Source organism: Oculina patagonica, chromosome 9 (genome assembly GCF_052425735.1).
Source record: "Oculina patagonica isolate OP01 chromosome 9, crgOcupat, whole genome shotgun sequence".
In the NCBI taxonomy this organism is placed as follows: Eukaryota; Metazoa; Cnidaria; class Anthozoa; order Scleractinia; family Oculinidae; genus Oculina; species Oculina patagonica.
In genome coordinates this window covers 24,837,186-24,861,651 of record NC_135766.1, presented here as the reverse complement: position 1 = coordinate 24,861,651, position 24,466 = coordinate 24,837,186, and the positions used below count along the sequence as shown (strand labels likewise).

Here is a 24,466-nt window from a genome sequence, read left to right as displayed (position 1 = left end):
GCTTTGTGACAATGGACGCACTAAGCAGCTCAGACCAGGCTTAGCTCCTTAGCTGACAAACAAACTTTTGAAAAAAATCAATTTGTTGAAGTTTGCCAGAAACACATACTTTGGCTTCCTTTCTCGAAAATAACTGCTACTTAAAAATATGACTTAAAAACGAAAGATTTGATCGATGCTGTTTATGTAATGTTCAATTTAAGTGCTTCTATCGACGTCTTGGGGTAGAAAAGAAGTTAATAAGAAAGTACGTTATTGTTCTCCAGCAAAGATGACCTTCGTTCAATGAACTTCTTGAGGGGGAGTTGTTCGAAAGGAAGAAACTAAATATGCACTTAAGTGGTGTTTTCAGATAACGTCCAATCTCCAACAACGAAAAATAACCACAAAAAGAATGCTTTAGGAGAAGCCTGCACATGATCACGTAGATAGACAGTTTTGTTTTCCAATTTCCGATCTTATAATTATCAACTGTGCCACGAGACTATAAAGCCTTTAAAGAGTAGGATTTACCTCAATTATTAGATAACTGCCGCTGGTTGCAGATTTAAAAAAAAAAAACAGTAATTAATTCGCATAGATATTCAATTGCAATTGCAATTTCAAGACACACTAACGAGAGCAAGGGTAGCGAACACTGAGGTAAGTGCTCTTTTTATTCAATGCACCCAAAGGATGGTACATCATTATTTTACTGAAAGTCACTGTGCCTTTATAAAAGTGTTGCCCTTAATTCCATTCAAGGTCAGACCAGTCAGATAACTATCTATCTTTCGCGAGTTACGCTGACAGAAGTTGCTTTTCCTGTATAATACATCTACTTAGACCTGCAAATGATATCAGCCCGAAATGTCCTCAAATTAGTGATCTATTTTATACGTAACTTCAATCGTGTTTAGTTCATGAACCTCGTTTTAAAAGCGACAAAACCGATTGCGTAGGTGTACGTATTAAAAAGATGTCAGGTGTAAGTCATGTTCACTTAAGTAGTGCAGCAACTCTCGTAAGCTTAGCTTGTAATTCTACTGGTCCTGTAGTGTAGCAGTTGCTATTGTTTTAGGGGCAAGTTGTTCCTGCTATTTGTTGTACTGTTCTCTCGAAGTGAGCCATTCATGTAAGACCTTACGAGAGTTGTCAATATTTCACATCGGGGCTTTGTACGATCAAATTGGAATGGTTCATCTTGGTCCCTCCGACAACAAGTTAGCAAAGTTCATTTGAAATCATCTGTTCGGCACCTCGACACCGCTACATGATCTCGAGAGGACCGTCTAATCTCTAGCGTACGCCGTAATATTCATCATCCTAGGCGGAATATCGTCGGTATTCCGTCAGAGGTATATTGGTCTCTTCGGATTTTAAGTGAATTGTCTATAAATTGGCAAACTTTCTGAAACTCAGTGAGGAATACATTTCAGTTCCCCCGCATTCCAGGATATGTTCTTGTTTTGTTTTGTTTCTTTATTGTTTAGTTCTTTTACACAGGATTCTCCGGGGATGAATAATTTTTAACTTGCATAAAAAAAGGTTCGAGTTCCTTTTTCAATCATTAAAAGGAATGAAACTAAAAAGAATCAGAAAACAGAGCTACAAATGAATGAAATAAAAAAAAAAACAACATTTGGTTTTACTCGTAATATGAAAGTTGAACTTTTAGGAGACACTATTTATTTGTTTGTTTGACGTACTAGCAGTGTTTTATAACCGGCTTCGGTAACAAAACTTATCACTGACGTCACTAGACCAGTATATCGACCGGCTGACATGATTTATTTCAAGTTAATTAAGGCCAAGCTAATGAAGAGAGCTCACTCTTTTCTCCAACTAAAAACCAATTACAAAGACGTGCTCTCTTCAATTAGGGGAAGATCTAGATTTATTCTAAACCGGAAGCCGAGGTTTTGACACAGCGGGACGGTGTTAAAATCCCTTTATCAATCAGCACAGTTAACCTCACGTAACAAGCCGATAAAATAACGCGCTGTATCGCGGTTAATATTTCATCAAAGACCTCTAAGTTTACTATGATACCAAATTAGATACACAACTGTTCTTCACAGTTGCTATGGCAACTTGGCACGCTTCCTATAAATGTTGCACTCTTTTTGGCAGAAGTTGCCATTTATCAGTTTAAGCGTCCTCGAGATGGCAACCCTTCCGAGTTAAAACAACTTGACGTTTTGTTTCTTTTTAAACGTATTTCCTGAACTGCTCAGAGTTCGGATAAAGGTCACACCACTCAACAATTCTGACATTGCAGTGGTAGAGCTATTAAATGGTGTTAAAATCCAAAGAAACCTCGCGATGTGATTCGAAACTGTAAGGAAAACACAGAACTCGTTTGAAAACCTAAAACTGCTTGATTTAACGCTTTTGGATATCCAATGCGCACTTGTTTGTGAAAGAGCGATTTTCAATTGAGTGTCAACAAATGTAATCACTGTGGCAAATCACAAAGGTCACCGAGAATCTAGTGAACCAATCAAAACTCGAAGCAAATATGGCGCGAAGCACGGGAAAACGTGTGTGAGCGAATCACGATTGCTCTTGGCCTTACTTCTGATTGGTTAAGATAGTGGCGCGCGCGAGTTTTTTAAACCAATCGGAAAGTGTCGTAATACAAAGTTAAAGCAAATGCAAATTACCTTCGATATTCAAGTGGAAATCGCACTAACCAGTAAAAGCATTGCCAGTTCTCCGATCCTGTAATACTGCAGCTGACTTCTATCATTGCCATATAGTGCTAGTCAAGTACTGTCTTCATATAATATATAGCTGACATTGTTTATACACAGTATACCTTATATGGCGAGATGTCACGTGACTAGGAACAGCGCATAATTGTGGGCGTGGTGTCAACTGAACACAGCAACCAAGATGCCTAGGGGGAAGGGGGATGGGACTAGCTATAGGACTCCTACTGAGAGGGATGTGGATGTTCGTGGTCTTGCTTAGAGGAGTAAATTACGATTTGGTCTCAGAGTGTTCAGGACAGGACGCCAACATATTTCGCCGTCGAGTTTTCGTTTAGGGCCGCATGTCAATGAACACGCCACTGATCATACTGTGTTGGCGGTCTACAGACTTATCAGGCATGGGAGATGATATCTTTATAAGTCAAGAAATACTGAGTAAAACCCAGATTACTATTAATTCAAATTTTTCGTCAAGCATCCTCGTCCTTTTCATATCAGCTTTTCCATTCCCCGGGCCAAGATATTCGTGTTCGTGTTTTGGTCGTTTTTTTGAAATTTAAAGTTATAAAAAATTGTGATGTGTTACTGAACAAGCAAGAGGCACAAAATATAAGTTTAAGAATCATCTGTCATTACTGAGAGAAGAGCTTCCGGCTTTCCAGATTTTGTAATCAAGGGTGCATTTTCACTATTGTCTGTTGTCGTCGTCTACAAGGAAATTGATGAATAAAGCCGAGTGGGTTTTTATTGCATAATCAAAAGAGAAAGAGATAAAATACTACAGACACACTGATGACTGAAGTATAATCTGTAGCTATGCTTCGATAACTAAAAACGGCAAAATGGAAGCTATTTATAAAAATAGATGGAACACGGTAGTTTAGAGCGATTCTCAGTGATCTTTAATAGCTAACGTGCGGATATATAAGAAAAAAATATATTTTTTTAAATAATACGCAATAAAAATGCTAAAAATTGTCCAAAACTTAACATCGGCTGAGTACATACATACATACATACATACATACATACATACATACATACATACATACATACATACATACATACATACATACATACATACATACATACATACATACATACATACATACATACATACATACATACATACATACATACATACATACATACATACATACATACAATACTTTATTTAATAAGTAGGTCTAAAATACAGGCAGCTAAAAGCTGATGTGGACCTACATTAAATTCTAAATAACAATTAATAATAAATCTAAATCTAAAACCTAACAAAATAAAAAATATATATATTAAAATTTACAATAACGTCAGAAATAGATAAAAAATAAAGTAATTTTTTAAAAATTTACTATAATAGAGTTTTAATAAACAAAGTTGGCAGTGTCTTTATTTGATCCAGATTGTCCATTGAAAGTAATTTTGTCTAAAATATTAGAGTTTTCTTTAAGAGCAGATTTAAAAGAACCTAGATTGGGTTTGTTTTTCAAGTGCAGGGACAGATTCCAAAGAATTGACGCACGGTGTGAGAATGAATAACGGAGAAAGTCAGTATTAGGACGTTTAATTAAGAGTTTCAGGTTGTCTCTATGATTTCTTTATAAAAAGTGTCTTGTAAATAGAGAGTTAATGCCAGCTGGAGCTTTCTTGTTAGTTAGAGCTCGACTCAGTTAGTTCAATGTCAAGTAATGTGCACTGAGATTTCACGAACCATACTCTAGCATTTGGCTTTTGATATTCTGATTTTTCTGTTTTGTTTATAATTAAAGGGATTGTGTCACGGCTAAGTTAATTTTATGTTATGAAATTTTGCCAAACACCTGCTATGAAACTAAATGTTTGCAAAGAAATTAATTCTATGATTCTAAATGACAAAACCATAGCTTCACTGCAGCCAAATGTGTTTCCCGGCGTTATAATTTAAAGTTACAAGCAAACAAGATTAACTTTGAAAACTGTTCCGCCGGACCATTTTTCAAAAACCCATATCGCAATCCGTTTCAATCTTCGTCACTTTTGGCCATCCGTACCCTCTTTTGCATTTGGTGTGTTATTTAAATATCCCTTCACTGTTTTAAGAGGTTATTTTATATATTTAAACAAATTTGGTGGTCAATTCCTATGCCTAAGTTTGGCTAAAATCCGTGACACGGTCCCTTTAACTATTAAACCATTATTTCAAGGTTTGGTTGGACTTTGACACCGTGTGCAGTTCTGTGTAACAAAATCACCCAAATTAGCAAGCGTGATCTGTTCCGGCTTTTTACAGGAACAATTCTGCTTACATCTAATCACGTGACTTGTTTGCCGGTCAGGATCACCAACGGCTGCATTGCATTAGTCTTCTCAAAGAGATGCACCTAATCTCAAAATGTCACCTATTTCTAGAAGAATGTCATAAAGGAATTAGAAACAAGCTAGCCGTGAAGATAACAAACCTTAAGTGTAATGACTGCTTCCTGCGCATGCGCTAGTGTACTTACTTGACCTAATTCTTCTCTCCCGCTAGGAAAAAGGCCATCTACATGAGCTAGAGTTCACAAAACGTTTTTTTTTTTTAATTTTTTATAAGTTACACAGAGATTTTTTATTGTTTACCAAGCAATCTTGTTGCTAAATCGCATTAATTCTGCTGGGGAGCACAGCATAAATATGGGCGGCTGCTGAAAACCTGCGAAAAGCCTAATTTATCTATTACTTTAGAACATTTATCAACGCAGGAGTCAAGAATGGAATGTTTTCACCCTTTTAATTAACTAGAAATGCTTTTACGAACTCCGACTCTTGTACAACAAAAGCAGCCATAGTTTTTAGTCTAACAAAATCACTCGAAACCAAAAGAGCGTCGTGCAAGGTCGTTCTCAGGACTCACCAGGGGCGTGATATACAAAGTCCTAGTGACCAGTAACCATTGTCAAAAGGCCGCTAAAAACATGCAAACACGGCGACTAAGTTGTTGTATCCTGTTTTAAGGTTTTATACCTTTTTTTAACTCCAGCATGTACCTTATCACATAGATATATAGTTTTAATCTTCCACTTAACGGCTTTCCTTAATCAGGATTCAAGTTCTTCAGTTCAACAGAAGAAACATTCATTGTCTATTCAGGGTCTATTCATTGCTTGTGATAAGCTTCTTGTAATGGGGCAGGCACTTGAGATAATGAGCTCAACAGCAACAACGTTAAGAGATTATATAAATCAAAATCGTTGACAACAGTTAGTTGAACAGAAGTGGACATAGCATTTTTAAAATAGCTTCCACCCTTTTTCGTTTCAGTCTATTAACCTCACTTGTTTTTGTTTATTGCTTAGAACGAGATCAACAACAAAACACAGCACACTGGTCAAGCACAAGGTCCTTTAACAACATCTTTTGACGAGGTATGAGATGCATGTGATCAATGTGAATAATCTCTAGTAAGGTAATCTCTAGTAAGGTAAGGTATTATAGTCAATTGTTTGCTGGTATTATGCATTGTCAAATAGCAAATATAGCGTTTCAATAAGCAGAGCTTAACTGCAGCGTCGCGAAGCTTTAGACATCTCTAACTAAAATAATTGGCTTAAATTAACTTGATTATCACAAGAAATAGACAGATATGTAATAATTATACTTGACCAGAATGAAGGCAGTGGCAAAGATACAAAGTGGCATCCATAGCGATTTAAGACATAAGCTATTTAGGGAGCAAGCCATGGGCGTCTAAAAGACCTGAAATTCGTTTTAAGCTTGTTTAGGTAAGTTAGCTTCCAACAGCACCGTTAGTGAACGATCGAGTGTTCGTATGATAATTTAATTCTCAGACGGTATTTCACGAGTGAAAATGGCAAACTCCTTGGCGAAGCTTGATTACTCTGAAAAGGGTGTAAAATAATAGAGCGGAACAAGGACACAATATCAACCTTTCGAAACATATATATTAACGGTATTAAACGAGTCTTGGAGTTCTCAACAACTAAAGTACTGTACTGGGCTTTGTAAATCCTACCATCCTTTACTAAGTAAGTTTATAAACTTACGGGTAGTTGCATGTTTTAACTCTCTTTTAAAATTGGTGTTGAACCCTTTAAAGTAAATGACTGTCTGAAATTGATTTAAAAATCATTAGACCTTATCAAGGCGCAGAACGAAGTATTCAGTTTTATTTAGGCCAAAATGGGTCTACGGTATTGGAAAAAAGCACAGTAGAAATCGTTTGAGCCCTGAGGAACAAGCCCTTGGCTACCGATCGTTCTATAATTTATAAAAAAAGGAAACTGAAAGAACGTGACACATGACAATATAATTGCTTATCTACTGGTCAAGCTATTTTTGGCACTAGTTATTGCCCAACTAGTTTATCACGTGACTCGCTTGCCTTGATATATACAAATTTAAATACTATTTTGCGCATGCGTAGTTGTGTCCACTTCAGAGAAAATGGTAGCTGGTTTTCCAGAGTTGTCGGAGGACGATTTGAAATTTATACCAGGCCAAAAATTGTCGAATAACAAACCAATTATTAAACTCGATTATCGCAAAATATCGTGATTTGTCGGTGGTGAGCAGATTTTAAAGCGATAAACGATTGGGCTGGCTACACTGCCTAACGAACTGAAGAGACCAACGCCGAAGTTAACTTTCAAGCAAAACTTGAGAATTTTTTTAACTAAATTGCTTTTTATCTTAGTTTTGAAAGGTTTTTTACTATCTTAGTTTTTTAACAATTTCATCATTTTAAACATTTCTAGATTGCCGATTTCAATTTTCAATTTTAATTTTTAGTGTCAATTTATAGATTTTCGTTTTTAGAGGACCCTCCTGAAAACCATTTTCAGTGATTGGAGGCCTCCTCGTTAAAGATTTGTTATTATTATTTATTAATTAGATCAATTACATATGTGAGGCAAATTAGTGATCTGCTCGTCACTGATAAATCACGATATTTTGCTTAACCCCGTCCAACAATTGTCAATTCTTGTGCAATATTTTTTCACACGCATCATCCATACTTCTTAAACAAGTGGTGATACTCTGCAGTCCACGTCGATCTATCTAGCATTTTTATCATTTCAAACAGTTATTTCATGACTAAACCAATAACGAAAATCAGCCAATGAGAGTGTGAAATTGCCATACCAATATCGTCGAAGTATTTTGCTTCAATAAGGGGTCCACCTCCCACTCCAATGTACAAAGAAGTCAATTAATGCCCGTCAGAGAAGACGGATGCTAAGCTAATGAGTAACAGAATCGCTCAAGTTACTGTGACCTGGTCCGGCCCTTGAAACTGAAATAATCTTAAACCACAAAGAAAACTATTCAGACGCGTAATCCCACAAAAAATCCACTCACTACAAACTTTGCATTGTCATTGGTACGTAATATAATTAAGAATGCAAGCGCTGTATTCCCACTGTGTGTGAGAAGAGGCAAACGGCTGAGCAGGCGAAGGAGTCGAGTGTTCTCATCACTACACACCGCGCTGGTAAGAAATTTGGTGTTAATTTGATTTCAAAGGGCCTTTAGCAACATGGTGGGTGGGAACAAGATTTACATGTGTGTTAAACTGGACTGCCTTCCGTGAATATGTGCTAAAATCCACTCAGGCCTAGGTATTCACATCCTTGTGGTTTTACGGAGCAACACCCAAGAGCATTTGTGTAGTATTGGCTGGGTTTAGACGTTCTACAGATAGAGTTCGGACAAACAGATACAAAAGCAGGGTTATCTCGTTAGTCTAACGAAGGGTAGAACGGAAAAAACACAAAGATCATTTTTAAAATCCTTCTTTGGGAAGCAATCATTATAAATATCTCGAGATTAGCTTAGCTGCAATGTATCTTACATCGAAGCAGATCGATGTCGAACAGTGTCCCATTCGCGAACATAACATGCAAAAATTGAATCGTGTGACATTCTCTAGTAGTTTACGTCCACAAGTTGGAAATGGAATCACTATTTCTACATTAAGAAGAACTGGATTTGAATCTAAGATTTCCTTCCATACTTAACAAAGTAATGATTCGCAGCACGCCTAACTTACAAAGCATAACAGATCTCTATTGTAACAGGTACAAGGATCAATGCATTTTTTTGTTAAAATAAAAAACAAAGTTCTTGAAACTTATCTATCAAGTCATGTGTTTTTGGAAAGTTAAAATTTCTCGGGTTTCTTTTAATCCTTAAATTAAGGTTAATCGCTATTAATCCTTCCAGCAAAGTTATTTCTCAATTAGGTTGGAACGAAGAGAAGCCAGTTCAACGGTCGACGAGGTGACTGTCAAAATTGATCGAATTTTAACAATTTATGGTATTTTACGAAACACAGATTATTTTGCGGTCAATGGTAGTTTGGCAATGTGGCAAATGATTGCACTTCAATACTCGAGTTAAATAGTCCAAATTTTCAGTCAATGCAATTTTATGTTTATTGGAATACTTTTTAAACAACATGCATTGTTTTAGAAGTCACAATAAAAAGCAAGGGACCGCGGACGAAAATGCTGCTAGTGTACGTAGGAGCTGGCGACAGCTCTAATCAGCCAAAAATAAAAATACAGAGACAAGATAAGCAAGGCTGACACTACGTAGAAATGAAAAAACCACGAGCACTTTATAGACAACTGTCTTTGCGCTGGTTGTTCTATTTTGTGCGGCATACACTCTGCTAAAGAGACCCAATCAGGTCGAAACAGCTGTCCAGAGTTTGCATTTTTGACTTTCAGTTTGGACTCTATCATGTCGTTGTCCCGTTAAGGTTTTTTCATTTCTACGTAGTGTCAGCCTTGCTTATCCTGTCTCTGTATTGTTTTAGACCATTGCAGACAAAGGTCTTTTCTGTTCTCCAGTTATATCGCGTAGTGATTCGCTTTCTTTTATAGATTTTTCATTGATCAAGTAATGTTTTTCCTGTTTTGAGGCTTAAAAGGAGGATTACTAAAAAACAGCTTGATATTAAGGCGAGGACATTTCATTTTTCACCTACCATTAATGATGCAAGTTAGAAATCTATAAAATGAAACTTTGGTGGGGTTTTTATTGTTGTCCACACCTTTTTAGATGAGGCTAGAATGTTGGTCTAACTTGTACGAGGAAGTTGAAAAAAAAAACTGCGTCAATTTAACCGAAATATTACGTTTTGCAGAAAATTCTAGAATAAAAGGTAAGCCATATATGTACAACTGAAATTTATCCATACCTCTTTATATTAATCCCAAATTAAACATGAAAAACCACTTGGCCAACATATGTCAAAATGAGAATACGTAATAAAACTAATAACGGAGGCTTTCGTTATACAATTTAGAATAAAAATCAGCGAAAATAAATGACGTTTCGATGAATCGCGGTTCATCATTATCAAATTCTAAAAAAGTCAGATTCTGATGAGTTCAATATATATAAAGAGTGCGTGTGAAAATAAAATTTATGCAACGAGATTTTCACACGCACTCTTAATATATATTGAACTCATCAGAATCTGACTTTTTTAGAATTTGATAATGATGAACCGCGATTCATCGAAACGTCATTTATTTTCGCTGATTTGTAATAAAACTAACCAGAATTATTGTACATTCAGAAAATTCTAGCATAATCAAAGACGGGTTTCTCAAATTTAAAAGCCTAAAACGCAACTTAAAAAGAAAGCACTAAGTTATTTGATAATATATACTTTGCCGAGTTTGAGGTTCAAAAGAGATAAAAATATAATTTTCATACTCTTTACCGTTTGCAAGAAACACGTCTTTATTTCAAAGGTTGTGCGGTCAGCGTTTTTAGAAGCTCTGGCGGCACTGAGCAGGCGACGGCACGAAACAAGGCGAGTGGTTTGCCTGTTTAATTGACGGGGGTGTATAAAGAATTTCATAGAGGTCAGATTAGTTAAATTTAATCCGTCAAAATAGGCCGCTGATGCTAGCTATAAAGTAACCTACATCCATTAAGAATGGTTTTTAGTGTAGTCCGACCGAGTGTCACAAAAACAGCTGGGTAGAATCACGTACAATCTGTGCCAGAGTTTAACAGCTTGAATCAATTTTACCGATATTCAGGTATGTTTTTCTCAAGAACTAGTTAGAATTGTATTTTACACTAACTTGTGTAATTATTACAGACCAGGGAATTGAAGCATGGTTAAAATAGAAACTGATGCATTACTACCTATTTTAAAAGTATGTCTGAAATACTGTTCAATCAACTGACTAAACTAGGGATTTCAAGCAGCTACTACGACATTGAGGAAAAACCGCGTCTCGATTTAAAAAACAAGTTTCATTAAATCTACAAATCTCTAGGTCTGTTCAGTTTGTCTATAGGTGTTGAAACTATTCTCAGCTGAATATGTAAAGACAGCATTCAATCCAAAGCAAAAATACTGAAAATTCGACGTCGCGTAAGCGTTGTTCAAGGAGAAACGCGATTTTGGTTATTTCACATTGTTGTTTGCACAGGACAGCTATGAAATACACCAGGATGTATCGTGCACGTGCAAACTGGACACTGCCATTTAGCAACGTTCTCGCTGTTATTGCCGTTGTGGTTTTTCTTTACTCTCCATTGTTAATGGGAGCTAAACGGGAAGTCAATTATATATTTCTTTCTTTGCGCAGTTAGGTCGTGTAATCTAAAGTTCAAATTATCATTTCGCGAATACTGTTGAGTCGTTTTAGCAAGCTTAATAATTTTTTGTCAAATTGGTCACAAAAGTCATTTACGATCCGTATTTGATACCTTTTTAACACTTGTAAACGAACGCTCTTTTGACAAAAAAAAAAACAAAGAAAAACAATAAAGCACTCATTTGTAAAATCAATCTAGCTATATTTTCCAAACTTCCGTTTAGAATTTGGCGTTGCCCGGTTAGATCCAGGATCAGGAAATCCACAGCAAAAACAACAAATCAAATCTGCTCAAAAAGCCAAGCGGGTGAATTTTGAGTTACTGTAGTTTCAATGTGCACGTATTTTTCTCATTTAGCTAATCTTTATTTAAGAAGTCGAGAGATTTATTCATTAAAGCTCATTAAAACCTTTTAATTGGATAAAGTACACCCTAATGGAGAAAGCGCTATTATAACATATTATTTTGCAATTTTTAACTAAATGTAAGTGTATTCACGTTTACGTCTTTCATGTTGAACCATAGGTTAGGTTTCTGTTTGTTGTTTCATGTTTACCTCCCAACAAGTAAATTTTCAGTACGTCACCTCAGCCGATTTGATTTACAGTTGAATCCTGATAACTCCAACCTTCAAAGATGAAAAAGGATTGAGTTGTCGGAGGCTCGAGCCGTTATCGAGGGTTACATTAGTATGAAGAAAAAGACCTGAAGAGAAATTGTAAAAGGTTCGAGCTAACGGGAGATTTGAGTTATTGAGGGTTCGAGTTATCGGATTTCAACTGTACTTGCTACAGGACTCGATTTGAAAGCAAACTGAACACCTTTTACAATACAAATAACAAACAGATACATGCTGGTCTGTATTACAGTATTATGTCAATTATATTCAAATCCCTTTACTAGCCAGTTCTTGGCTTTATCGCATTTCCGAAAGATCTGGTTAAGGTAGACGGTTTTTTTTTCGGTAGTTTGACTCTAAATGTGTTATTTCGTGTTTTAGCCCAATGGTTAAAAGAACCACTCCTTCGGTTAGTTATGAAAGATTGTGGTCTACCGTCGCAGGTGTGTTTTTCACTGAAATTCATACGCGCGCTTTCTAAAACAATCTTCAAAAGGCTGCGGTACATCTGCTGTTCAAAAGCTTACTAAGTTTAGTTCCCGTTGAATTATTGTTTTAACGCCGCAATCTGGTAAACGCCCAAACTATCCAAGACTCAATCAATTGAGACCATTGAGTATCTAGTTTAGTCGCTCAAGCGAAATGTCTGTCGTTAACTGTTGAGTTGTTAGTCAACCACCGGCAGAGTGTCAGTCAGGATTTGGTCCCTTTTAACAGTACTTTATTTATATATTTTATTTTCAAGAATCATTCAATAGATCATTTTACACTTCTGTGACACGTAACGGAGCCTCTGTTTGAAAGCGAAGTTCTGGTTGGCCTTATGATAACTAGTTTGGTGTAGTTAGCATGATAACAAGATCATTTACATTTGTAAAGAAGCAAGGTTTGTATCGCAAGAAAGTCAAATCTAGCCTTGCTTCTGCTTTAAGGCCTGTCCACTAATCACACAACTGTTGAGCTATTAAAACCACTACGTATCTAATTCAGTCGCTCATGATCAAGCGAAATAACTGTCTATAACTGTTCTTCGTCGGCTACAAAATGACAGCTCCTTTTACCAGCATTTTCTTCTGTCTCCGAGACGTATCTCAAACAGGTTTAAAACTCTCTGAAAATTTAGGTGTTACTCAGACAAAATGTGACAGGAACTGAAGCCATTTATTCCGTCTCGTCGGGTTTCACAGAAATTCATAACCTCTAAAAGAATCTTCGTGCTCTTTCAAGAACGTTGTTCTGTTCGTTCACGTCAAACTAATCCTTTTTAATGACAGTGTGATTTATTTCATGCAGTGGAGGATTACCGCCACACAGAAATTAAGGTTGGAAATCCACTGATGCAGAAATATTGAGGAGTATCTCACTGGATGAACGCTGAACGAATATGAACGTAACTAAGCTCCGTTTGTCCCAATTTACTTTCAGTTTCTTTCCCGCCTGAAAGCTCAGCTCAATCAGAAATATAGAATAAAAGGCTCGTCCGCCGTTCGTGACAAACCAAACTATAAATGTAAGATATTTTACGTGGTATACCAGTAGACAAAGTATGAGCGGGTTTGAGAGGTAATCATAGATAAAATCGATAACAAATCGATAAGAATTATAGAGTTTTGACAAAAAACAGCACATACAGGGTTACCACAGGTCAGGAAATGGTCAGGGAAAACTAAAATTAATTCTTGAAGGTCAGGAAAAAGTCAGGAAATTTTATTTTTAAGTCAGGAGAATTGACATTTTAAAGAAAAGTCAAGAAAAGTTGAAATTCAGAACACCACTTATACGATTGAAGACTGGAAGGAACATTTCTGGTCAATGTGTTCTAAAGTCAACGTGATTTTTCAGCGGCTGGAGGCCGCTACTGTATCTGACATTTTGTATTTATTGGGCCAGGGAAAGTGGGTTTTTATCAAGGAAAAGAAGAGAAAAAGTCATGTATGTCGCAGCCATGATGTTACTCGTCTTTGAAAGGCAATCACTAGCACTCTTAACACACACTTTAGTATCCAGACACTTTCATGAAATTTTTCATTAATAAGATTTGCTGTCAGACATGTCTGACCAAAAAATCTCGACACACGGATTACTCTTAACTTTCGAGTTCATGGCATTTTCTATCGTATTCAGGGTGCTTTTCAAGGGTTTGTTCAAGGGCCTCAATTGGGAATTAGCTTTGAGCTTAGCTTTGGGCGTCGGACTCTTATGACCATACAATCAATCGCTTGTTGTCGGTTAAAGATTGAATGTTCACCCTTTTACCATTGACGATCTTAACTTAAAAGAAGCCTTTTCATTGAGACCCTCTTGGTCAGTGAGTAAGACACTACCTCTCTGGAACCTCTATTTTCATTCGTCCGCTGTAAACACTACCTCTATTGTTATTCAGGGCTAGGGGCATTGTTGTCACCTGTTATCTATTGTTTTAAGAACCAATGAAGTTAACCCGGCATAACTTTTGGAAATGACGTTAATTGCCGAATGAGGTTAAACTGAGAGATTTTCTCTCTTATTTTCCCAATTTTCTCTCTTATTTTCCCAATTTCCTACCTCCAGAGTCATAAGAAAGCAGATACGAAATTATTGTTGCATGACATGCATGCATGCGTTTATTTAACGCGGCAAGAGCCTAAGGTGGTCCTAGGCAGAGTGATTTTCTTGTAAATCCGCCAGGAAGTTATTAAATTTATATAAGAGTCTTCAGATCAGACTGGTTATGGATCATGAAGGAACGTCAAATTCCGGTCCGAAAACGCCTAGATCTGTACTCCAACTTTGCAATTTTTTCTCCAGACAAGCATCAAGGACAGTTTGACACACAAGCAAACTCTTCCAGGCTATTAGCTAGTTTATCATTGATCATGAAAAAGTTTCATGGAATGGACCAGCGCTATTTTAGAGTAAGTTTCGAATCACTTGATACATGCTTGTGTTTCCGTAACTCGGATATAGACTACTGAGTAGTTTCCATAGTTTTCGTCTGTCGTTTCATCTTCTCTATCATTTGTTGTTTAGGCGTCTATATATCCTTGTTGAGCTCCGTGTGTAGAACAGCTCTCTCAAGTCTACATATCATAGAAAAAATTCTAAAGAACTGTTTGGATGCAGGGACCACGCAACGAAAATTAATACTACTTGGCTTGCTGCTGCCGGGTCTTTTGTTAAAAAATGCGCGTACCAGACATCACTCTAAAGCGGCCTTCGCATGACAAACTAAAGACGGTAAACTCGTGTTGGCAAACTCAAGTAGGTGTGTGTGAACGACGCAACAACAGTTCGCAAACAAGTTGGCAAACTGTTGGCGAGAATAAAGACAAGTTCTATTTAAGGCAACAGTTGGCCAGCTTAAGGCCGCTTAAGTGTTAATAAAATTAACCAGATTGATTGCGAGGCTGGTACAGCAGCAGGAGTCTTCCCCAGGGCCAGTAACAGTAAGAACTATACTGCCTTCAAAGCTTAGTACTTCATGGTTATCAGGTGTTGGCAGTAGCTGCGCATACGTACTGAAAAGTTAAAGCCAGCCCGCAACTGATGATGACTGTATTCCTTCTCAGTAAACGGTCCAAGCAATAAGATTCCATAAGTGTGCCCCGCCGTGAGACTCAAGCCCAGGGCCTTTCGATGGTGGACTCGAATGCCTGAAAGCAAAATACGGCCCTGGGCACAAGATTAATCTTACAAAGCGGAAGGCGTTGGAGCGCCCTCTTTCACTCTCGCCTCCCCTACCCCTGCCTTGCTGAAATTCCTTTTTTATTTATACATAATTTTTATGGTTCATTTTTCGCATCACTGTAACAGGTCGGTTTTGCATATTATTATATTTTGAATACTATTCTAGATCTTTCTACTCAGTTTTCACAAACATTTACATGTAAAAATTGACATATCAATGCTAATAGTGTTCTAATTACAAATTGATGTAAATTGTAGGGCGGCAGGAGTTTTGAAAGCCCAATTTTCAAAACGAATCTATAACAAAGTAAATCAAGGCAGAAATCAAAACAAAAACAACTCCCGATACGTTTGATAAACATCAAGATTTCAATGCTACCCAACGTATTCTAACATTTGGTAAAAAAAAATTATCGTATCATGAATTTGGACAGCAGCCATTTCAGGAACTTAATGGACTCTTAATCGTTAGTTAAAATACGATAAGATAAGTTTGTTTTTCAAAGTACTCAGTCATCCGTATTACCACAGGAACCCGCAATTTCAAGGGCCATTTATCAAATTTGAAAGCCTTTGGCTAGCAAAGTTTTGCTGTCCTTCTAAATTGAGAAACCTTTTAAAAAGATCTTGAGATTTTATCTGTGAACTGTATACTGGTTCAGCCTTGTGGGTGCTTTTTGTCGTTGCTTTCTTGAAATACTCAGTTCTTACTGATTTAGAGAGCCCTACGGCGACAAAAGAGCTTCATACGTCATTGTAGACCGCAAAAATACAAAGCCATATCAAATAAATCCCAGGAATAAATTGTTTTGTTCCCCTTGGTCCTATTAACTGTTTGCCGTTGCTTCTTCAGCTCGAACAAGTTTTAGATTTTCTGATACAAGTAATAATTAAAGAAGCGAACACTTCCCTTCACGTGTAACGTTCGGCTTCCAGTACGCGTGCATGCTGAGGTGTGGTCAAGTCTTTTATTGCGTGCTCTTGATTAATGAGTTTAATTTTTTTTTAGTCCAAAGGCCATCAGAACTGCAGTACATAGCAACCAGTACAATTAACCTTCCCCCCCAGACTGTTGACGGCTATTTACTGCTATACAACTTCTTAGCGATGAAGCTCTCCACAATCTTTTCCATGGTAATTGTCGTCTTGGCTTGTGCGCAGAAAGGAAATGGCCAAAAAAGGTAAGAACTGACCATCATTACATAAAGTGCTTTATGTCGGCAATGAATCTTTCTTTTTGCTCAAGAAACTGTTAGGCACCTTACAGAAAAAGTGTTACGAAAGGTAGTTCTATGCAGCTTGCCTTGCATACTGCCCTTTATTCTGAAAGCAAAGGGTTTTATGTGCAGCACTTCAAAATGGAAAATCTTTTAACGTTTACGCAACCGTTATGAAAACCGAATCTATAAAGTTCTACCGTTTACAATGATCTCGACAGCGATCGAACCCTGAAAAATCTGTTCACGGCTATTGACTGCTTTGTGTCGCGGCAACTAAAAAGGAACACACACTCGGACAATTTAAATGAAACATTGCCTTTAATTTATGGCGATACTTGTCAATAACTCTTCTTTAGCCATTGACTGATGAAACTGCAATAGACTCCATAACAAACGAGGTCTAATTCACTTAAACATAGTTGGTAACAGGTTCTGTTTAGTCCCCTTTTGCTTCCTGACCATGTGGATGCTTCAAAAACTGTGGAATGTTTGCATTTTGGAAAAAGAAGACGTTGGATAATAAATCTCTCGTTAGACATTATAGTGTGTCGGCTTTTGTATTTTGACTTGCTTTTCAGGCTCGCCAAGATACTGCAAGATTCGTAAACATATACAGCGATTACACACACTAAAGTTTTTAATAACGTTAACATTTGGGTTTTGGGGTTAATAATAGTTCCATAATATAAGTTCTCATTTTTGGATACGGTTAATTAATCGAGTCCCTTTCTTCGACAGATCGTTTATAGTACCAAGCACGGCTGAACAAAAGGTTTGTAATTTGCAGTTTATGCTGAAGTAAATATATTTTTAAGACCTCTTTTAAGTTAACTGTTCCTCTTTAATGGCCCACCTTACTATTCAATTTTTTGATAGCGAGAGAAGAAGGCGCATAGTAAGCGACCCCAGAGCACTAGGCCTGCCAATCAAAGTTATATTGCATAACTAACGGTTGAAAATTACGTGTAAAATCGCACAACTCGCTAAAAACACGTGTATTATTTTTAAATCAGATTGACATTGTCGACTATTTTTTTTTGACGGACCAAATACATGTGTTCTTAGCTTAGTTATGTAATTTTACATTTTACACTTAGCGAGTTATGTAATTTTACATTTTACACTTAGTTAAATAACTTAATTTGCTTTTTGAAGAAAATCTGTAAACTATTTTCATATAAGTCATTTTGGGTTTTAAAGTTTTCACTCGCCGCCATTTTGGAATTTATGACGTCACGCTGTTGCAAAATCTTGGGGGTTACAAACGGTATTTCACTGATAACCATAACAAACTGCATGTCTTCATAAGACGAAGTGCAGAAAATTATGAACGACGTGCAGGGAAATTAGTTGTTTCTAGTTGTTGGTTACAAATCAATACTGATTTCAATATGCTTTCTTGCAGGCGTATCCTTTACTGACAAGCATTGTGAAAGCAGGAGGGCATCGCGGTCTAGAGGAATGCCAGAAACAGTTTAAGAACGAGGTCTGGAACTGTACGATTGATAACAAGAATGTGCTGAAAGAGTTGCCTATCTTTTTTAAAACGACCTTGCCCTACGGTAAGTATTTAGCTCTTCATTCTATGGCCGAAGAATTCTGTTTTATACTTTTAACATAAAACATCTGTAATCCTTCTTGTGCTTTGTTTCTTTGTTTTGTTAATGCTTTCGTTATTTGTGGTTTGTTTTTGTAGCAGATTTCTTGTATTTTTTGAACTTACGAACCCAGTAAATCTTCCATCAACACGACTCACCCAAAAAAACACTGGCAAAAATCAAAAGCATTGCGTACTTGGTTATTAACCGGGGCCGTAACCAGACCTTTGGCATAGACGAGGCAAAATCTTTCTAGGAGGTTCTGGGAGCATGCCCGGCCCTTCCACAAAAAATTGAAGAACTAGAAGCTCTGTGAAACTCTTTCTTAAACATTTTTCATAAGGTTTTTTTGGAATAAAATTAATCTTGTTCAACTGGGGATTATTTTCCCAACAAAACATATTTTTGTTTTTAATTTTGGGTTAAAATCTAGACGAGGCAAGTGCCTCGTCTTGGCTCTTGCTAATTACGGCCCTGATTAACCACTGCTAATTTACAGTAGAGTTGTGTTGTGGGTACTGTACCAAAATCTTCAATTTCAAAGCCTAAAAATCAGCGGATGCTTTTCACCTCCCCATAACCCCCAATCCGCTGGGACACTTCATTCTAATCAGATACTAATCTATTATTGCAGCTACTCGAGAAACAGCTCTTTTACACGCTATTAGCGCTGCCGCAATCACACACGAAATAACGGTGCAGTGCAGAGAAAATAAAATACCCGGATGTCGATGCGTCGAATTGAAGAACAGACAGCCAAAAGGTGGCAATGGAGACTGGCAGTGGGGAGGCTGCAGTGATAACATCTGGTTCGGTGAAAACATGACAAGAAGCTTCATCGATAGTCTGGAACAAGAGGATAACCCGCGGAGAGTAGTCAATCTACATAATAATGATTTAGGAAGAAAGGTAGGGGTTAAGAATTTCTATTCCTCTCTAGAGCGACTTCCGATTGAATCTTATAAAACTAAAACCAAAGTTATCACTCTGGCCAATAACAAAGGACCTGCACACTTCAGTGAACCAATCAAAACTCGAAGCAAATACATGTGGCCGGCACGAAGCGCAGGAAAACGCGTTCGAGCGAATCACGATTGGTTTTGGTTTTACTCCTGATTGATTGAGAAAGTGGCGCGAGAGTTTTTAAACCAATCACCAAGTGTAGTAATGCAAAACCAAAGTGAACGCAAATTACTTTCGATACTCGAGTGGAAATCCTTCTAACTAGGCATCCATTATTTGGAAATAGTAATTGCAATCAAATCGAATGTTCAAGGTGTGTACTTGTTCGCCGGACTTGATCACGGATCTAGAAATGAAACGTTTTAGTATTCTGGATTTATTTTGCTAATACAAAGGGGTTGGTAACCTAAAAAGAAAACTCGGGAACGATTTGCGATTCACCATTAGAGCGGTTTTCACTTGAGTGTCGAAAGTAAATTGCGTTTGCTTTGGTTTTGCATTGCTATGCTTAGTGATTGGCTTAAAACTCTCGCGCCACTTTCTCAGCCAATCAGAACTAAAACCAAAACCAATCGTGACTCGCTCGCGCACGTTTTCCCGCGCTTCGTGCCGGCTACATGTATTTGCTTGGAAATTTGATTGGTTTACTGGTTTGTCTGTGTTCTTTGTGATTGGCTAGAGTAATTACTTTGGTTTTGGTTTTAAGAAACTCAATTGAAACCTTCTCTATCCCATTTCTAGTAGATGTAGCATAACCCTAGCGGTCAAGGCTCGATTATGACGTAACATCATGCTTAAACGACGTCGTCTCTTGTAGAATCTGCCATCCTGGATTATCACGGAGTTAACGACTTAGTAAAAAATCGCCAATATTCTTTGAAATAATTAAGCGTACAGACCCCTTTCCCAAGTCCAAACATCCCTAAACAAACAATAACTAAACCATCTACTTATGCTTCATTTGTTGTCAAAACAGGTTGTCAAATTAAAAGTGAAGAGAGAATGCAAGTGCCATGGCGTCACCGGAAGTTGTAATTTTAAAACTTGCTGGAAATCACTGGCACCATTCAGTGTGGTTGGAGCGGAGCTGAAAAAGAAATATCGTCAGGCTGAGGGAGTTACTCTCGTCGATGACGTGCTGCGAGGGCAAGACAATAAACCAGTCACAAGGAGAGACAAAAAACTGGTTTTCCTTGATTCATCCCCTGACTACTGCGTGCGAAACAAGACTGCTGGCTCGCTAGGCTTGCTGGGAAGGACATGCAGGAGTGATGACGTAAGCACAAGCAAATGCAAATCGCTTTGCGACTCGTGTAATCTGGGACACAAGACAGAGGAACAAAAAAAGGATGTCAAGTGTCGATGTAAATTCGTGTGGTGCTGTAGCGTTAAATGTGAAACGTGCACTAAAAAGTATTCTCTGACAACTTGTACACGGCGATAAAATGCCTTCAGTCGCAAACCAACAAGGTTCGCTTCTGTTCTGGGTGTCTAAGGTTTCTCTCGCCCTTACGCAAGCGGTGAGACCGTAGGCTGAGACAAATCTTTGCCACTCACACTAAGAGTAGTCAGATGGAAGCCAAAACTAAAGAAAGGCGTTGGCGGTTTTGGTTAAAAATCATCCGTCTTAAGTAAACTTGGGATTTCTTTTTATACGTGTGTTCTTCTGGCCATGAAATAACACTAGGTGTTTTTGCTAAGGTTTCTTTATCCTTAGAGACCTCAATATCTTTAACATTCCCTCGTGCTAAGGACGTGTCTTGCGGTCTCCATGGATACACAGCGTAGTAAACACTTGTGAATTTAAGTTAATTTTACATAGACCCTTTCCGTAAATGGCGCCCAAATTTGAATAACAATACTTTGTACATCCTTAGCCTCATGTGGATGTTTATAGACAAAGGATTTTTTACGTGAATGTGAGGCTTAGGATGTATATGTATTGTTATTCAAATGCACACGCCATTTATGCAAAGGGTCTATTGGAAGGTAAGGAAGTGTTTATTTTAAGAATTTCGGCACAGTGGACTCAGTAAAGAGCAAAACAAACAAAAGTTAAACTACATATTAAATTTGGGGCAAGTTGCACGTGGTAACATTTTTCTTCAAGCATAGCTTTTCGGCCTGGTTGAAGGAAGTGATAAAATTTTAACCTGTGAAAAGGCTACGTATCCGAAATTGAGACATGTACAACAGAAATTGGTGATAAAAGTAGAATACTCGTTAGAAGGTCGCAAACTGCATTGCGCCATACCACAATAAATTAAAACTGACACGTACCTTCTTATGATAAACTGATTTTAGTAGGTTTAAGAGAATATCGCTCTTGATCAGCTTGAAAATGTATGCACATACTGTAGTACCCACTCTTCCAAGAGGAGAACTTTAAGTGACACTTGGTTTAACCCAAGGGTGACCAACATTAAATTTCTCCTCACAACTTCAATACTTTACCAAGAGGAAAGGTAATGAGAATTAAAAAATGATCAATAAAGGGAAATTGCTTTGATCTTTAAACAAATTCTCCCAACTTAAACTGTAAGGAAATGTATGGAGATCAGTCAGGAGAATTTGTTTGTGGAAGTTGAGGCATTAAGGGTTAAACTACTTAAACTGAAGGGGTTATCCTGATAAAGTTATTGTTTTAGCCAGTATCTGAGTACGTTTGTACTTTAATCCCCAGGGGGGGTACTTGCAGTATACATGACGGGGAGATCCGACGTATTTTTTTGGGTCGAAAATTTACACCCTTGGTATTTTTTTAGGTCAAGGGATCTATCATGTATTTTTTTAGGTCTTAAAGTCTGTTTGATTAAATAAATTAGTATCGAGGTGCTAGGTCTTGTACTTTTTGGGGTAGAAAATTTTGATGCCAGGTATTTTTTTGGGTGTAAAATTTCAGGCTCACCTTTTTTTTTTGGGTTCGCAATATGAAGCTCCGTTGGACCCCCCCCCCCCCCGTCATGTATACTGCAAGTACCCCCCCCCCGGGCTTTAATCACAGCTTATGTACTATATATAAGTTGCGTGTAATCATGATTTTAGACATGATTGTTGCCACTTGAAGCAAGCTATATGATAACCTACTTTTACCAGAATGTTGAGTTTCACGAGAACATCAGTGTTGCGATAAACTACTACGAATCTGGAGAGCGGCGAACGCTCGAAAAATCAGCTTTTTGAAATTTCCATTACCGTTGATTTACTGCTATCTTCTTCAGGTTTCTTCAGAACGTTTGTCAAACACTGCATTTTCAGCAAAGATAATAAAAAGCCTATAAGTTAAAACTGTCTTGTTAATGTTAGTGTCGGTGGGGAAACTATATTTTAATAAAACGTATATTATATTAGAACTTATTTAACATTTCAGTACTTCATATTTTTTTAACTTATGTTAAGTTATTGTATATTTGTTTGTAAGCAAAGGAACAGTGGTCGAGATCGCGTCAGTGATAAAAATCATGTTTAAATGTAACAATAAGTTAAATTGCTGCTTAAATGCTAGCAATTTGCATTGCATGATGAGTTCAAAATAGCTGACATTCAGTAATATATTTGTACATTTCAAGTCATGTCAGAGTTTCCAAGAATAAACAGTGTGATGTTTCTCTATTCTTTCTTTGCACCCCGAATTCTTCCCGGTTTCCATAGTTTTCATTTGTCATTTCTTCTCCTCTATCGTGTTGCTTAGGTATATCTAACATTGTTGAGCTCTGTGTGTAGCTGTGTGTTGAACAGCTCTCTCTCAAGTCTCCGCAAAAACTATAATGCCTTCAAAGCTTACAGTAGTTAGTACTTCATGGTTATTAGATGTTGACAGTAGCTGCGTACTGGCAAGCGGAACTCAACACACAGTTGATACTGTATTTATTCCCAGTAAACGGTATAAACAATAAGATTCCATAAAACCATAACCCTACCGTGATTGTTTTGATCCCTCGCCGTGAGCCTCATGCCCAGGGTGTTTCCACGGTGGACTCGAACGCCCGAAAGCAGTAAGGCCCTGGACACGAGATTGATCTCTCGAAGCGGAAGACGTTGGCGCGCCCTCTTTCCTTCCCCCTACCATTTTCCCCTACCCTACCCCTGTCTTGTTGTTATTCCTTTTTTTATTTGTATATATTTTTTATGTTTTAATTTTCGCATCACTGTAACAGATCGGTTTTGCATATTACTATATTTTGAATACTATTCTAGATCTTTCTACCTCAGTTTTCACGGATATTTGCACGTTAACTGAATTGACATATCAACGCTAATAGGGTTTCAAATTGATGTAAATTATAGGGCGTTTGGAATTTTGAAAGCAAATATATATTTTTTTTAAAAAAAAAAAAACGACCTGCATAGCAAAATAAAACAAGGCAGAGGACAAAATAACTCCTGACGCGTTTGATAACTTTCAAGGCTACAATGTTATCCAACGTATTCTTAGATTTGGTAAAATGTTGCATCGTATTATTTTAGACAGCAACTATTCCAGGAACTTTATAGACTATTTAGCTTCAGTTAAGATATGATAAGATAAGGTTGTTTTTCAAAGTACTCAGCCATCCGTACATCCACAGGAACCTACAATTTCAAGGGCCATAAATCAAATTTGGAAGCTTTTGGCTAGTAAAGATTTGCTCTCCTGCTGAAAGAAACCTTTACACAGTTTTTAAACTTTTATCCAATCTGTGAAATGGTTACTGATTTAGCCTTGTGGGCGTTTTGGAGCTTTTTCTCGCTGCTTTCTATAAATACTCAGTACTTATTTAAAGGACCCCAAGGCGACAAAAGAGCTACGTACGTCATCGCAGACCGCAGATGTACAAAGGATGATCAATTATTTCCCAGGAATAAATTGCTTTGTTCCTTTTCGGTCCTAAAATCAGCTTTTCTTGTTTTCTTTATTTCGTACAAGTTTTAGATTTTATGTTAAAAGTGATTAAAAAAGCGAACACTTCTTCGCACGTGTAATGTTCGGTTTCCTGTACGCGTGCATCCTGAGGCGTCGTCTAGTCTTCTCGTTACGGGCTATTGATAAATGAGTTTATCCCCCAAAAAAAAAAAAAAAAAAAAAAAAAAAAAAAAATAAAAACCCCCCCCCCAAAA

At 37.3% G+C, this 24,466-nt stretch overlaps 1 protein-coding gene across 4 annotated transcripts; it reads left to right on the top strand.

Moving 5' to 3' along the window:
- Nucleotides 1-513: 513 nt before the first annotated feature.
- Nucleotides 514-22,657, top strand: LOC144665532 (protein Wnt-8b-like). Of its 4 annotated transcripts, XM_078526764.1 has the most exons (7): nucleotides 514-642; nucleotides 6,011-6,079; nucleotides 16,598-16,769; nucleotides 17,547-17,580; nucleotides 18,214-18,370; nucleotides 19,041-19,315; nucleotides 20,346-22,657. In XM_078526764.1, exons 3-7 carry the CDS (start codon nucleotides 16,696-16,698, stop codon nucleotides 20,811-20,813), a joined length of 1,008 nt encoding a protein of 335 aa, XP_078382890.1. In that variant the 5' UTR covers nucleotides 514-642; nucleotides 6,011-6,079; nucleotides 16,598-16,695; the 3' UTR covers nucleotides 20,814-22,657. The 4 variants fall into 4 exon arrangements, with proteins under 4 accessions (XP_078382890.1, XP_078382893.1, XP_078382891.1 ...); XM_078526767.1 differs by lacking the exons at nucleotides 514-642; nucleotides 6,011-6,079 and adding an exon at nucleotides 8,051-8,166; XM_078526765.1 differs by lacking the exons at nucleotides 514-642; nucleotides 6,011-6,079 and adding an exon at nucleotides 10,597-10,735.
- Nucleotides 22,658-24,466: the final 1,809 nt, after the last annotated feature.